The following is a 17,564-nucleotide window of genomic DNA, read 5'->3' on the forward strand; positions in this document are numbered from 1 at the left end:
GCGGACCAGAACACAGAGCCCAGAGTGAAGTTTGTGTGTGATCAGCACTGACAGACGCCCACTGGGAGAACAAGGCTTAACATCTTCTGTTTTAAAGAAGAAGACAAACACTGAGACAATCTCTGGAAACGTCTCTGACTTTCATGTTTTCTTTCATCAATTAACACTAAATTGGTCTAAAATTGATTCTTTCAGCTTTGAATCTGAGGACTTAGCTTTTTTCACTCTGTGTTGTTTGGTGAATAGCTCTAAATACAACAGTTCCCATGAGCCTTAGCTATAGCTGTTATGGAGAAGAGGCCAGGCAGAGCTGTGGTGAGAAACAGAGCGCTGCAGCAGAATCACTGTGTTCATCCTAAACCGACCCCGAATGTGGAAGTGAATTGACGTAAACTGCTGAATGTTTGATCACATTGCTCTGCGATTGGATCACACCACAGGATTTTAAGCTCTGTGATTGGCCGTCTCTCCTTAAAATGCACCAGGGAGTCGTTGTTGAGTTCTCTCCTTCCCTCAAAGAACCAGATATTTTCCAGCACAGCTGTTGTTTGTACTGATGAGTCAACTGGCAGTTTTCAGTTCATCTTGAGGAACTTGACTGTTAGTCACATAACATTGTCAGTGAATACATGAACCAGACTATTACGGCTGGAACAACTTCTCACACTTCGAAACTCCACATCTTCTGGGTTTGGATGGTTGGTTGGATGTAACAAGCAGCTGACCAACACTGTGGCAGCCTGTGTGGAGAACAGGACTTTAGAGGCTCATGTAGGTGATTCAGTAATAAGCCACCGCTCATAGAAGTGTTCGGTCTGGTCAGTCAGAGCGTGTTTTGCTCATTAACATCATTAATTTTCTCTCTGACTTGTTTCTTTCTATTGATCTCGAACCTTTTCCCTGCTCTTTTTGAATCATACAGCATATTGGCTGTAAGCTATAATGGTGCCCTGTGGAGGCAGAGGCTCTCAGGATGATGGAGAGATTCCATTCGTTCCCACCTCCTCCTCCTCTGGCCACGGCCGACCGAGTGTACAGCTCTCTCGCTCTCCGCCTTGTGAAATATTGATCACCCTGAGGTGCCCAGGCTGTGAGGGAAAGAACTAAATTTCACTTTTCCTTCTTGGGCTTTAACCCCTGAACACCACAGCTGCTCACAGGCCCTGCAAAAGCTCTCAGGCTAATCGTGTTTTGGCAGGGAAACAGTGTCAAATAAAAATGGGTTCAGGGATTTATGATAGGTGGGACTAATGGACAGTAAAATCCAACCAATTAAAAGCAAACAGGCCAATCTCCTTTATGGATTAGGAATAATTAAAAGTCTTGGGTTCGCTGGGAATGGACCACAGTCCTGTCGGAGCTCATCTGAGGGTATTTGTGCTTGCGATGGCGTGTCCACGGGTTTTGCAGACCAGTGACGAAGTAGACAAAGACAGGAGGTCTCTGGCCTGCAGGCGGTCGGTCACCTGGTACGGTTTAAGGCTGAATATTATCAAGGAGACCAACGAGGCGGCCTCAGAGCTCGGGCAGGTAAGACTCAGGACATTTAGGGTCATTTCAGATGTGAAATGGTGTCCACCTGTTTACATCTTAGCGCCTGGTTCTGACAATGTAAGAAACAGATCTACAAATTAGATGTCCTGGTTCACTGTAGCATCATTTTGAGGGGATGAGAATCCTGAATCTTGGGTTCCTTCCTTGCAGATGTGTTTCCTTGTTTGTTTGGCTTTACACTGGAGTTACACTGAGGAAAAGTGTAACATCTTGTTCCCTCCAGCTGTTGATGTTCCCTCTCTGGAGCTTTTATCCTTGTGTTTCTCTGCTCTCTGTGGTGAATCAATACTCTGCTCCTATTAAGCAGAGCAATAACTTGTGACCCAGTCCTCTGTACTGCTGAAATCACTGCAGCTGCTGCTTATCAGAAGCCCAGAAAATCAGCCACTATGGCTGCTCAGCACTATCAGGCAGTGCAGAGGGCTATTAATGGGCTATGTGTGCAGCAAGAAAAATGCAGGTCATTTGTGCCAGCTTCCTGTTAGTCTATCAATAAAGCAGACTTACAGAGGAAGGCAGGAGTGAAAGAGTGTTTAATGCTGCAGTGATCGGTGATGGAGCCACATTTCCACAAATTAAAATAACCGTATCAAATTAAATGGATTTACCCTGAATAATTCGGGGGATTTGTCTCTGTTGAGACTGTGCTCTCTGCTGTGACTAACCCTGATTCAGATGACAAATAAACACGGTTCTTCTTGTGTGTTGATTAGTATCATGATGTCCAGGACCCGGTGTTCTGTCTAAACTGAAGTTAGACACGTGTTCCAGAGGTTTCAGTTCTGTAGAGACTGCTCCAGTACTGGGCACTGGAGGACACAGGGTTTTAACACAGATCAGTGGGTTTCAGTATATAGTTGGGACAAGACTAGTACTTTGGCTTTGAAAACATTGATGAGGATTCTCTGTATATCTCATATTGTATACAAATAAAAAATGAATGGTATTGATAATTGTATGAACATGTAGTATCAGTTGAAGAGCCTTCACCCTACATTATAGTTTTAATACATGCAGCTCTGTCTGCTTCTTTTCTGAGTTGACCCCCAGACCCTTCCCTGCATGAAAAGAAACATCCTGCTTTTTCTCTCCTCCTCCTCCTCCTCCTCCTCCCCTTCCTCCTCCTTTTATCTGCTGTCCTGCGGGCACACATCTCTCCACATGACAAAAGCTGAAGCCTGGAGGGTGGCGAGCCTCTGCCATCCTGGTGTCGAAGTTCAAGGGAATGACAGGGAGAGATGGAGGCACGGCGCTGTTTGGTTTATTATAGTCACTCACAATAATCTCACTGCTGAAAGATGAAAACAGAGCAGACAGCACAGATCTCCTTTGTTTGTTCCCCGGCCTGAACAGCAGTCATTACGTTCATTTTCAGCTATGTTTGGCAGGTTTTTGTGTTCCTGTAGCAGATGCTGACCTGTGCTTGGACGTCAGGGTGGCAAATTTTTTCTCCAGCCCTGCTTCCTGATAGAAGCGTGAGTCTGACTGTGCTGTTTTTTTATCCTCCATGAAATGTCCTTTTGTTCCCACAGTTTGGGATTGCACAACAAATCTGGTAATTAATTACCCATGGTGCATTACGTCAGCCCAGCAGATGCACCCCGGTGTTTGTGGCCAATCAGATCAGCTGGACTGACAGCAGCAGCTTGTCAGGGGAAGCGTTTCCTAACTTAAACATCTGACCTGGAAGCGTCTCATCGCCAGTGTAATGCCTTTCTTCTGGAGTGTGGGCGGAGCCAGGACTCACGCGGCAGCCATGACACCACACAGGGGCTTATTGTCCGAGAATATTGCCGAATGCGGGGATGTGTGTGCGTGGGTGGCCGGGGAATGAGAATGGGTGGAAGTTTGTGGCATTGTTACACTGACTTGCTGCTGAACTGTCAGTCAGACACAGACTCATTCTCTCCCATCTACCAACCTTTCCAACCGCAAGGACTTACTTTGTTTGATGTTGTTGTAAATTCATTTTCTAGCCAATCCAGAGATAAACAAGTACCAAAACAATCGTTAGTTGCTGCCCTTATTTAATTATTGATCAAGGGTTGATTCAGTGCCTTATTTGAGATCTGTAAATGTAAATCTAAAACTACTTCAAAGCTGTGGAACTGCAGAGGCGTTGTATCTGGATCTGTGCTCTGATAGAGTCCCCTCGGGGTCATGTTGATGTCGAGTTAGCAGCTACTGTAAATCCACACTCAGCCCCAGGAACAGGTTAAACACAGCTTAGAGGGTTTAGGCGGACTTTGGCTGCTGGCTCGGCCTTTTGTTTGTTCCAGAAATAGACGTGAAGGATGGAGGGACTGAGGGACTGAGAAGGTGGGAACAGAAGTTCTGCAGTTGGTTCTGATTCAGGCTCTTCTCTCTTTCTCTTAGCGTCTCTTGTGCTGCTTTACTCACTAACACACTTTCTCTCCCTGCCTTGCTTTCCTGAAAGCCGCACACTCTTCCCGCGCCTCTTGTCGTCTCACGCCAGCAGACTGGATTAGCCAATTAAAAGCCGGCTATGAGCTCATCCGGTAGCCACGGCGACCTGTGCGAGAATAATATGAGCTCATCCCCTGAAACAGAGATTCTGACCTGTAACCATAGGAGCACGTCAGCCAGCTGGTCGGCGGGACCCGCAGAGCTCACAAACACACACACACACACAACGTGCAGCATCCACCATGTGAGAGAACGAGACAGCAAACTGGAGAGAGGCATCAAGTGCAAAATATAGTGTGCTGGTGTAATGGTTTCACTGGTGAAGACTTGACCTGGAAGTAGTTTTTTTATATGTCAGGTGGAGTAGCAGTGTTTAAGGGCAGTTTGGTGCCATCCCTAACATCACCACGTCTCTACCTACATGTCCAAGTATGTTTCTGTCCTTCTCACCATGTAGTTTTACATCACGCATCAAACATGAGGAGACAGATGGGTTCAGAGGTCACTGGAATCAGACTGGGAAGGTTCCTATTTTGCAACAAGTCTTAACCACTGGTCCATCAGGACGTTTACCCACAAGTTGCTTTGTTATGACCTGTAAACCTAATAATCCCTGTTAAATAATAAAAATAATATTTAGTATCGGTGATAAAATACGTCCCACTTATCCTCTGGTGATGGTGCCAGCTAACATGGTCTGGTCTGCTTGAAGATACCTAACCCTGGTCCCCACAATACCACAGGGGACTGGGAACTGTTGTTTGCTGGAAAAGTGAAAGATGAAAGGGGAAAAACAAAACATCCCTTCTTTCCTTCCTGTTGTCTCCTCATGTTCAGCTCATCCACACGGCTGCATTTGGCCAGCGGGCAGCAAACTTCAGAGAGTGTGAAATTGAATGTCTAGACGCCCCCAGTCTTCACACACACACACACACACACACACACACACACACACACACACACACACACACACACACACACAGCCCCCAGGCTTTATCTCAACACCACCACACACAGCGTCTGTTTGATAGCTGTTATTTATTTATTTGGCATAGAGAGCAACAAAAAACCAATTGCTCGTTTGATTCGCAGCATATTCACAAAGCTCCACACCAACTTTTTACAGCGTTTTCATTTACTTACCTTCACGTTATGGTCTATAGCTGCCTCCAAGGCTATTGCATAAATTATTTCTTCTGGCGAGCAGCTTCTGAAACATGAACCTGGTGGAAACACAAGCACTGAGTGATGGTGATGGTGAACATGACACAGCCGTTCCTGGTGGGAATAATGGGTTAGTCTCTGAGCTACAGGTTGTGGTTTTGTGGTTGTGGTTTAGTCTGTGTTGCCCCCCATAACCTGACTGCCCTGGACCATCTCAGAGATGTGTCTTGCTGTTCAGCACTTTCAGCTCTTTGGAGTTTACTCAGAAACTCAGCTGACGGCAGCAGTTTGGTCTCAGATGTTGTTACCCAGTTGGGAAGTTGAGTGGACCACCTCGACCGGGTCCCTGGTTCCAGCTGCTCCGCAGGAAGCAGGGAACATGTTAATTGGATTTTTACTCTGACTGCCCTGATTTAAAGAAGAATTAAAATCAGAACGGTTTGTCTCACTGATGATGATGATAATTGCCTCAGTCCTCAGGGACTTCCTGCTGCTCCTCCAACCCAGATTCTTCTGCTGCTTTCCTATCTTCCCCCTCATCTGTAATTTTCAAGGTTACCCAGCCGTCACTGAACCCTCACCCACTGTAAGCAGATCAGCTCGAACAATGAAGACGAGCAGGTTGGAAGCATTGAAAGGGTCCTCACATCCACACAGATCACATGTCACTCTTTCTCCTCGCCACGCTCCCCCCGGGGAGTCAGCGCCCTCTTTAACTGTCGCTCAAACTCCTCTTTGTCTCTTTTCCACTCTCATCTCACCGTGTAATCATCAGTCTTCCTCTGCACTCTCATTTCTTAATCCCATTACAGAAAGTTTTCTGCTTTTTCTCCCCTCACACTTTACGTTTTACTCTCTCGCCTGCTGTTCTTATGAAAATCTGAATTTGATTTGAAAGATGTGTGTTAGGTTGGAAGTGGTGTAGACATTAGAAAAGTTACTGAGGCAGCTAAAAGTGTTTCTGAGGCAGCAGCAAAACTATGAGCAGAGGAAGCAGAACTTTACTGTTTGAGTTACTCTCAGTGTTGTTTAAAGCTGTAAAAAGCCACAGTCCTCTACCGGCTCAGCAGCAAACAGCAGACAGACACGGTCAGAGACTAGCTGGTGAACATAGTTGAGCATTTAGCAGCTAAAGAGCCAGAGGTTTCCCTCAGCAGGTGGTGGAGACCAAACCCAGAGCTCAGACTGAGGGAACACTGGGCTGACACCAGTATACATGAATGAGGTTGCTCTCTGAATGCTGTGCGTGGAAATAACTGTTGTTACCAAGTTCAACATTTGGACTGTAAAGCTGAAGATCCTGTATGTCAGTGTCGGTGTTCACCACTTGGCTGCACTGCCCAGACGTTGTCAGAAAAATAATTTATTGCAGGTTTAATGTCACATTTCACTAAGATTTAATTTAGATGTTGTGATCGTTCTGAGAGAGGTGCTGTTCTTCTCCTGTAATACACTCACACAGTAAAATATGTTCAGAAGAGAAGACCTGTTCATGTGTGGTTGTGTTCGAAGGAAGAAATAACAGCAGCTGCTGTTGGTATTGGTGTGGATCTACTCGGCAGGAGTGTGGCTGTTTGCATTGTCTTTGTTAGATCCTGCTCTGGGTGGTGGGGGGCGTATAGTAGCCCGACAGACAAGATGGGGTTTGTAGCAGAAAGGTGCAAATTGAAGCAGTTTGCAGCTGAATGGAGCTGGGATGACAGGCGGAGCGGTTTCCTGATAATAAACTGATACTGCGAAGCGAGGGAGGGCAGACCGGAGGGAGAGCGACACAAAGGAGCAGAAAATTACTTCATTTCTTTCCATACATGGACATCACAGTGTTCTGTAACATCCGAACACAGCCTGCTGCCTTCATGAATTCTTAACAGCAGAGGGGTGTGCCACAGTCGGCGCCGGAGTCTGAGAGCGCCGCTGAAATCTGGGTCACACACATCACAGTGAGGCAGCTTCACCTCTTTCTCATGTTTATGAAGCTGCAGCCTGTGTGCGTCTGTGTGTTTGTTCTGTTCTCCCAAACAAGCTGACGAAGTGCAGCAGATCTTAGCCTGAGCAGGCTTTATTTTTGTAGTTTTGTCGGCCCCCAGTGGTCCCAACGACGTGCACAGCAAATCCTGACACAGGCGCTCAGTCGGGAAGCAACAGGACTGTTCAGGTGAACGGACAGGTTGTTGAAAAGCTTGAATACACTCAGCTCACTTATCTCTTCATTTATAGCTTCTTACCACAGTTTACACGTCCGTACCGTAAGTTCTCAGCAGACTGTATAATTAGTCCTTTCCCACCCTGAACATCTGGTGCCAGGCAGAAGGTTGAGTTCTTTGTTTTCACAGCACACAGCTTGGATAATAGTCCTCATCCTCACCCATCTTTTACTTTAACTTGACCTCTAATGCAACAGATGTTCACACATTACAGCACAGTGACTGTCACAGATTGTCTTTGTGCTGTGAAGCTGTGACGGACTGACACGCTGCAGAAAGACAGTTCAGCTACACACACGTGTTTACCTGTAAAAGATATTTCATCCTCCATCCATCATCTAGACCCCCTTAGTCCTAACCAGGGTCCCAGGGACCTGCTGGAGCCTATCCCAGCTCTCTTTGGGTGAAAGGCAGGGGTCCACCCTGGACAGGTCCCCAGTCCATCACAGGGCCACATAGAGACAAACAACCTCACACACTCACACTCACTCCTATGGGCAATTTAGAGTCACCAATCAACCTGACATACATGTTTTTGGACTGTGGGAGGAAACCAGAGTACCTGGAGAAAACCCACACAAGCACAGGGAGAACACGCAGACTCCACACAGAAAGGCCCCTGATGGGTTTCAAACCAGGAACCTTCTTGCTGTGAGGCAACAGTGCTAACCACTCAGGCACCATGCTGCCCCAGAGATATTTCAGATGTCTTTATTGGTAACTGCATCAACCTAAACGACTATTGGGATTGATCAGTTATTGGATATTGGCAGACTTTTCAGTATTGTGCAGCAGGGTGCCCCTCTCTCTCACCCAGTGGGGATGAGTTCAGCTCAGACAGCTCTTTGTTTTAATTGTTGTCTTTTCAAATCCAGTCTGACTCTCCATCCATCTCTGTCGCCTCCACCCTGCCACTCCCTCTGTGTTATCTGCAGATAAACCCGTCAGCGAGGCGCTGGTTGCAGATTTCATTTGAAAGTGAAAATTCCAATTAGGATTAGGTTTTTTTCTCTGCTGGCGCTGATAGAGGTGCTAGCATCCCGCTAGAGGAAGTGTCGGCCTGCTGGAACTCATGATAGACAAGCTAATGAGCCCAGATTAGCTCCTTTCAGCTGTGTGTGTGTGTGTGTGTGTGTGTGTGTGTGTGTGTTTGGGGGGGTAATTGTGCACTTCTGGATATCCGTTTGTCCGTTTGAGACGCCACAGCTGCGTGTGAGACGTCCTGCAGCGACACATGAAGTGGCCATGGACTGGTCTGATGAGTGAATGATGCAGCTGTAGACGAACAGCAGATGGAGAAGTGAAAGCTGCTTTAACTCACATGAACCTCAAAGACAAACGTCAACATGTTCAATATACTGCAACTCCTTTTAAATACAACTTTCCCAGTTTTCTTTATGTAACAGTTCAATAAAACAGACATTGACAGTTATAATGAAACCTTCCAATCAATCACTCATCAATTCTCAGCCTTTGCCATATGTCACTGCATTGATTTCTGTTGTTTCATTGTCCTGTAGATAAACGTCAGTCGACCCATTTCAGTTTTTCTCCTCTGTGGTGCGTAATAACATTTGTCTGTTCCTTGTATTGACTCTGTTCGTCTGGCACCAGTGTTACTGTGTTCTGGATATTATCACTACTGAGTTGCAATTATTTTCTATTGATCATTGTTATTTTTTTTTATGATTTCATCTGGAAAGTATTAAGATGACTAGATCCTACAGACAAAGGTCTGGTCAGCGTCTCTAAGCTGAAGGTTTAGTGACGTTTGTCTTCAGCACAGATTAAAAAGACGATTGTCTGCCTTTAATTTAGCTCATCCCCCCTTTCCCAACACGATGGCACCTAAAAGCTTTAAAGTTGGTGAGTCACAGCTGCACCCAGTCCGACTTTAATGGCACACACACACACGCACACACACGCATGTTCCCCTTCTTTCGTCCGCACATACACACAGACACACACACACATTCCTGCTGAGTGAACACACTCAATAATTGGCTGTTAGTGGCATTAGTGTTCAATGAGTTATATCTGCTCATTTGGAAGATTAAAACTCAAACCAAATGGACATCATCCCCCCAGTGACGCACGCACACACACACACACACACACACACACACACACACACACACACACCACTTTCCCTACCCAGTAATGGAGATTAGTTGTGTTAATGTGTCAGTGTGTGGCCCAGGTGAGTTATTATGCTCTTAGACACACACACACCCACCCTCCCTATCCAAAATTCATACACACAGTAAAAGACAGACACATGTACACCCCGCCCCCCATTAGAGGCCTGACTGGTCCCAGTGGGCCTCTCTCAGTGGTGGAGAGTCTCTCCTGGTGGCTGTTATGCAGCAGCAGAGCTTTCATTAGGACTCAGCTCGTGTCCTCAATCAGCTCGTTCGCTCTGAGCAGCTTTGTGTCAAAGGATGTTTTTCACTTCACGGCCACGTTAGCGTGTTGTGCTGCTGTCACATGACCTGCCCGCTCTACAGCTGCCGTTCATCATGTCGCTGCTGATGTGCAGAGCGGGGTTATTGTCTCCTGCACTAATGACCCTGAGATACATAGATTTGTGGCTCTGTATCAAAAGCTGTGCCATGTAGTTCAATTTTGAAGCCAATACTCAGCTGCCGTGTTGTGGTAATTGCTCATTCACAGTGTTGTGGAAGCAAACCAGCTCCAACTGACCGCTTTTACAGAAAACCTGCATAATATGTGAGAGTGAAAATAATTAGTGAATGAGAGGAGAAACTCCAGCAGCACAGGGGTGAGTGTGATGGAGTCGGTGCTGTAAAGATGCACAATGTGAGCTGTTAGTTATTTCGCCCCTTATGGTTTTTTATTCTGCTCTTAAAAGCTAATTAAATGCATTTAACGACCAGCCTTTAATTGTTTGCTCAGTAAGTAGGCTGGCAGTGCTGCTGCATGGTGCTGCACATCACACAGTGGAAGCATAAGGACTAAATGTGCAGGGGGCTTCGCATATGAAGCAAAACACTGTTTTATTTTGCAATAAAAATTAAATTAGCATGTTTTATGAGCACATTGGCTCAGTGTAGATTAAACTGCTTTAAATCATTCACTGTAATATGCCCAGTCAGATGTCATCTGAGAACCAGTGGTGATAACGTTTTATAGTTTTCTGCATGTTCAGATTATTCACTTGTTTCACCACATTATCACTGGACGTTCCAGCGATCCAGACTAATCTGACTGTGGTTCCACTGTACCAGCCTACTGAGCAATACAGGTTCCTTTAACCAATCAGTCTCAAGTCTCCAACTCTGCTGATTTTTCTAAAAATATGCCCCTGTGCTGCTGCTCTGTGTGGGATTTTGTATTAATTTACATCCTGGCAAATCCTTCTTGGGAGCTTGGGCCAGTGTGATTCTGCGATTTATTTCCAAACGCTGTTTTCTCAGGTCAAACAGGGTCAGTTTCTCCTCAGGAGCTGAGCTGAATTAAAGAGTGGCGTGACGTTGATCACCGATCTGATCCTGATGTAACACGTGTCCGTGTGCTGGACAGTTTATACACCGAATATCTGTGTTTATTAGTGTTTTCCTCACCTTGTGCCCCGTGTGTCGTACTGATGCGCTGTGTGTGTCGTGGAGTGTCTTTGTTGTCACTGTTTTCTCATCAATATTCACAGTGTTGGTAATGAATTCTGGCTGCCGGCTGCTGCTGCAGCTCTAATTGTCTCCGGTGGAGCTCGGCTCCCGTGCATCCTCCTGTTAATTGCATGTTTTTAGTTCGACTAAAACATGTTATTATGATTGGGCCCTTGGGTGGAACAGCTCAATGCGCACACCAACACACTCTGCATATGGATTGCTAGACAAGCATTTTACAGACATTCTCACACTGGCAGTTGTTCACACGCTCATCTGTTCTCATGTGGCCCCCAGTCCTAAAGGCACATTTCTTGGATAAATGCTGCTGAGTGTGTTTGTGTCTGCTGGTAAACGGGAGGAGAGTTTCTGTGGTGTGTGTGTGTGTGTGTGTGTGTGTGTGTGTGTGTGTGTGTGTGTGTGTGTGTGATGAGCCCCGACAGACCACGGTTTTTAATTTGAAATTAGACATGCAAATATATTTTTAAAGTCAGCAGTGTCAGGGAGGCAGCAATTCAGGATTTTCTCACCCTATATCGGGATCACAGAGACCAGGTTTCAGCCCCTCCCTGCAGAAATCCGACTGTGACTGTGTACCGGCACCGAACGAGCTCACTGGTCTTTGACCAACACGCTCTGACATCTTTACATGTTTAGACAGAGCTAATACCTTTTAGCCTCCATCTCTTTACCTCTCTCCTCTCCCACTCCATCTCCCTAATTACATTACGCCCCCCCCCCCCACCATGTCTCTCTCGGCCATAAAGCCTTTTATCGATGCCTGTATTACCTCGGGTAGATTGCTCCAGGCTTTGTGTGCTCCTCTTATCCTTGCCGTCACTGGGGATAATTTCATCACAGTCCGCGTTGTGTCCGCTTGGTTTGTTGAACATGATCAGGCTGCTGTGTATATGAGTGTTTTTATAGTGGGCATTAGCTTTTTTCCCCCCTCTTGGGTTATTTTTGCAGGGTGGCTTTAGGGTGAACATCCTCCCTCAGGTTTCGGATAAATGTGTGCACCACACACACACACACACACACACACAAAGACAGTGTAATGCAATAAACTGACAGATGAGGGTTTCAGATGAGCATCATTTCACATCGTACACTTTAGTGTGGGCAGAGGGATGCTAAGACCATAACGTACTTAAACACACTGTTTCTCCCCCCGTCTCCAGTCCTTTCTGAATATTTTTCTTCTGTTCACTCACTGTTCATAAGATGTGGGGGGGGGGCACAGGTAATGAGGGACAGTTTAGGAGGCTGGAAGGAAAAAGCTTAAAGAGCCTGTAAAGTTGCATTTTTTAATTTCTCACTGCACGAACTGAACGATATTCTCTCCCCCTATTTAATTACTATTTATAAACCAGCATTTATGTGTCGGCATTGATCTTCATTCCAGTCTGATCCCCTCCAGATGTTTCACAACATGTAAAAATAATAACAAAAATAATAATACCCACAAGCTCCAAAAGCACTGTAGCCTACATTTCCCATAATGCACATCAAGAGCATCTAGAGATTATGCATCTCCCACCTCTTTTTCCACCTAGTGTCGTACCTCCAGCGCTGGTCACCTCTGAGCAGTTTTTACAGTAAATCTGCAGAGGCCCCCCCCCTCGTCATGCCTAAACCCTTTCCCGTCTCTCTGGGTCTGGACAACATCTGTTCACAGGGCAAATAGAATCACTGGTTCCAGTCTGACTGACAGGAACTACACACACACACACACACACACACACACACACACACACAGCAGCTAATTGGTCATTTTTGGTTGTTCTGTTCCAGTGAGGCCAAATGAAAACTATCAAATTTGGATTGATGCGATCGTAGCACACGGTGCTGACAGTGCAGACCTCAGCCATGCACTCACTCACCCACTCACTGCTTCAAATAAACTCCATTATGCCCATTAGCTGATCTGTGCAGAGAGATAAGGAGGGGAGGGAGTTGATCTGGCTCTGATGACACAGCGTCCCACGCGGAACATGGAGTGTGTTCAAGTGTTTGTGACAGACGGAGCGAGATAACAACAGGTTTGGATGCCGAGCCAAAAGGTTCTGAGTGCTCTGAGAACTGGGAGTTCCTGTAAGTCATAAAGAGAGCGGCAGATTTCTGAACATCAGCGCAGCAGAAGTTGAAGGAATGATCATAAATGAACAGCAGAAAGCTTCGTGCTGTTGGCAACTTCTCCATTCACAGATAGTCGTTTTTACGCTCAGTCAAAAGTGCTCATGAACGCAGCATCGCAGCAGATTTTCAGTTAGAGCTGCAGAAAAATCTGTTGCTATTTTAACTTTCAGTTTTCAACCATGTTCAGGTTCCAGTGTCTCAAATGTGACACTTTGCTGTTTATCTTTCTCGTTGTTTGATATTAGTTGGACAAAACATGAGAAGAAAAGTGTGAATACCATTTTTTACTTTTTTAAAATATTTTAGAGACAAACACACGTTATCGGGGGGGAAAAAAACAGCAGATTAATTGGTTATAAAAATATTTAATGAGCTCTAACAGTCTCCCAGAAGATTTCAACATCTCACACACACCCACACACACACCTGTACAAACACTGATTAGTGCTATTGGCCTGACGCTGCTGTCCGTGTTTTCTCCAGCAGTTTCTGTCCCGTTACAAGTTGTGTACATGTTGTATGAGTTCTGTGTTGCTCCATTTCACGTTCACCAAAGTTCAAGCATTTTAAGACGTCAGAGTAAAAGCAGCACTCCTCCACCCCCTTGTGGCTGGTTTGACAAGGTGCTGCACAGGTGCACAAAAGAAACTTACCTTTTCATACATGGAAACACTGATCTCTGTTCAGACTCTAAATTTACATGAGTTACTGCAGCAGGTTTGTTTACTTTGGTAGAGCATATGATTATACTGCACCATTCATGTTAAAACTGAGGTCTAGTAGCCTAAAACCTGGCATGTTCAAAGGTCAGGACACGTTGTTCTTGTAGCTTATATGCACAATGTGAGACTTGAATAATGTCACAGTGGCACCTGTTGGTCAAACTGATGTACTGCCCTTTGGTGACGACGGGTGGTTTGTTGGAAGCAAAATGTTAAAACCATCAGATTGATTTTCACAGATCCAATCAACCCAAACGTCTCTCTCTTCTTTCTTTCAGAAGGAGCTGAGCCTTCCCAGGAGAGGCAGTTTGTAAGTACCCACAATCCCCTTTGTTTTCTGTCTGGTCAGGGCCTGTCCTGTGTTTGGAAAGCTTTAAGGTTGCAATGCAATGAACAACACAGAGAGACGTTTAGGATGAATAAGGATGGTGTGGGTTGTGTGTCTGCTGTTTGCCTGAAAGTTCACGTACTAGTCCTTTAAATATCACTTGGCTAACAGTGTCTTCCATGTCTGTTTATTTGGTTTGTATTAGGTGTTAATTCATGGCAGGTTATATAGAGAGAGCTTCCAGTAAAAGGTTAAAGGCCACTCTGTGTTTGTGTTTGTGTGTGTGTGTGTGTGTGTGTGTGTGTGTGTGTGTGAACAGAACAGCTGAGCAGCACCCTGCTGATGGATGCGGACCTATTTATATCAGTGTGTGTGTTCCCAGCAGCTGATTGGCTGCTTAGCACTTGTCCTTGATTGTCCTGTTTAAAAAGCTCGACGTGTTTGGAAACAGAAGTGTCACCTACAGTCACTCTGACCAACTGGTGGAGTATAAGGTTCATCGTCACAGTGTGATCATCATAACTTATTAGAGGTGAGGGGTCATCACTGTGGAGTTTCCCTGACCCACCTTAAACACCGTGGCAGCAGTCGCTCAGTTCTTTGAGCTGTTTGCTGCAGGGGCGATACTCGCGATACCACACTGCCATACAGTATTACTGCATTTTACAGTCTGGAGGTACTACTGGTATTTATGTTTGTGTTTAATCTGCTGAAAGCTGAAATCTCATCTTGATCCTGGTTTGTATCATTAATTCTTCACATGGTAAAACAGATAAACATGTCTTTACCAGGATAACATGTTCAAATTCACACGTGTGATCTTTACCAGGTGTACATGCAGGTGTACTCACTGGATGACTGACAGCTATAGGAAAATCATCCTTACCTGTTATTACAGGAGCAGATGATTCACTGTCCCTGCTGACAAAGGGCCCTTAGTGCAGCTTAAGAAACTAGTTCAGTCTGAGTTTTTAGGTTTCCTCTTTTCACAACAGCTGGACTCCTTTGGGATCCTGACTCTTTGGGCACTCATTTTCCATGATAACCATAAAAACAATGAAAGTATAAATTTCTGTTTGCCGGTGCAATCCAAACCTCCAATAAAACTTTTATCTCTCCCATACGTCCTCATATCTCTTTGAAGACACATCAGCCCCTTAATAAAGGCACAGGAGCACCGGGGGGGCGTGTGCGTGTGCGCGCGCGCGTGTGTGTGTGTGTGTGTGTGTGTGTGTGTGTGTGTGTGTGTGTGTGTGTGCGTGCGCACTGACTGGAAGTTTGTGTGGGTGCCGTGTGTTGCAGAGCGCTGCCTCGGATCAGGAGCTGATTGCTCCGAATCAAACCTGTCTGATTGTCACGTCCCTGCTTCTTCTTTCACTCTTTCGCTTCCTGATTCCCTTTCATCCTTCTGTCGTCTTTCATAAGTGAAAGTACCAACTAATGGTGACAATCACAAGACACAGTGTCTCACCAGAATAAGATGTTTAAGATTTTTAGTCCAGTAGTCAGAGGCTGTGATAGCAGTAATCAAAACTGGACCCATCCTACAGCCATATTCAGTATTATATGAAGGCATGTACTTATTATTACTGTTGACTCCAGAACCAGTGGCTTCCAAAGTGATGAGAGAAATAAAAGCAGCACGTTGGTAAAATACTTTCACTTAAGTAACAGTTCTGGATTCAGAAGGTTACTTGGGTGAAAGTACACACATAATATCAGCTAAATGGAATTACATGGAAAAGTACCCATAATGCAGTAGAGTCATTTGTAGTTTAAAGGCTTTCAGAGGTTGTTTAACTTTGAGTCTGAAATAAGAAACTGGAGTAAAAAGTAGCAACAGTGAAACACTAAGTTCAAGTACTTCAAACTGGTACTTAAAGGTGCAGTGTGTATAATGGTGCTATGTGAAACATTTAGCGCCATCTAGTGGTGAAACTGCAGAATGCAACCTTCTGAGCTACCTTGATATAGAGATGTAGAGCAGTTACTGACAGCTTATCAATACATTAGTAAAAAACAGCTTAATAAGTTAATAATAAATAAAGCTTGTTAATATAGTATTGATTGAAATATTGAATAGTTTTAGGCCCATGTTTCAATTGGAGACACAGATCACTGATTAATTTGAAACAATCAGACTCAATCATTTCTCTGATGGTCAATAAGGCCAAGGAAGGAACTTAAGGGCAAATCTGTGGGGGAGGTCACCCTCACACTCATTCACACACACACACACACACACACACACACACACAGATAAACACATGCACATAAATAAATCATACTGTAATATTCATGGTGTGTTTAGGTTGAAATAAGGGTCTGGCAAACTGGTCTGGTGAGTATAGTGGTGTAGTTATAGTGCGAAACCAGAATATAAGTCAGCGTCATGTCCTCTGAAGTGATGGAAGTGTGTGTGTGCATGTGTGTGTGCGTAACACTGTCCCCGTGTGTGATCCCGTCCATTGTTGATGAATTAACAGTCTGGCATGTGAGCTGCATTTAGCCCATGAGGCTCAGCACGAACAGACAGAGGGAGGACAGCTGTGTGTCCACATGCTCTCAGACTGTCAGGACCACGTCCCTGAGTCGACGTGTCCGAGCTTGAACTTTTCAGCTTTTCCTAGAAAAACACCTGGAAACAGGTATTTTGAGTTTTAGTGCATCAGAAACCTGCAGGGTTTACTGACCACTCGTTTCAAGACGTAAAGCCACTAAAGTGAAGAAAAATGTTTTAAAATGAATGTCGATGTTGGTTAGTCCTTCAAAGTACAGAGACCTTCAGAAAGTCATGTGTCAAAGTGAAATCGGTGCCAAACATGACCTGATAAACAAACCATGCAGCTCATGAAAGTACAGTCAGTGACCACATTTAAAAACACTGATAAATGTGACTCAGAGCTGTTTTAATGATTTAGTAACCAACTATATGAAAAAACCCCCAAACGCTGTGTGTGATGTCGTAAAGTGAACATCTGAGGCGTCCCTGCTCCTCCTCTCTCTGCCTCCTCCCTCCCTGCTCCTCTGTGGGGGCAGGCTGGACTCTCTGTCTGGACTCGTCAGTCTGTACTGGTCAGGCTGTACTCGTCAGTCTGTACTTGTCGGTCCTTCTGGTGATGGCAGACGGTCTGATCACAGCGATCAGACACACTGAGACTTCCAGGAACTGAAGGGGATTAAGTTTGCAGGCTGTGCCCAGGGAAAGCACTCCGCTCCTGGGGACGTGCAGGCAGGAGTTGAGGGTCCACTGTGGGCAACTTGTCTGAACTTGAAGGATCAGATTCTTCTTCATCTGGTGATGGAGCTACTCAGAACCTGTCCTCTCTTGAGGTTTTTGGATTATTTTTAGTCAAGAGAAAGAAGTTGTTTGACAGTTTTTTGAGAGGAAGACGAAATG

General features: G+C 45.2%; 1 protein-coding gene across 1 annotated transcript in view; it reads left to right on the top strand.

The window, feature by feature from the left end:
• Positions 1-17,564, top strand: part of mast2 (microtubule associated serine/threonine kinase 2) — a 125,926-nt gene that overhangs the window by 59,332 nt on the left and 49,030 nt on the right. The window contains 1 exon segment of the mRNA XM_026322992.1: positions 14,115-14,146. Coding sequence (XP_026178777.1) covers positions 14,115-14,146 — 32 coding nt within the window.

This window comes from Mastacembelus armatus, chromosome 4 (genome assembly GCF_900324485.2).
Source record: "Mastacembelus armatus chromosome 4, fMasArm1.2, whole genome shotgun sequence".
Lineage (NCBI taxonomy): Eukaryota > Metazoa > Chordata > Actinopteri > Synbranchiformes > Mastacembelidae > Mastacembelus > Mastacembelus armatus.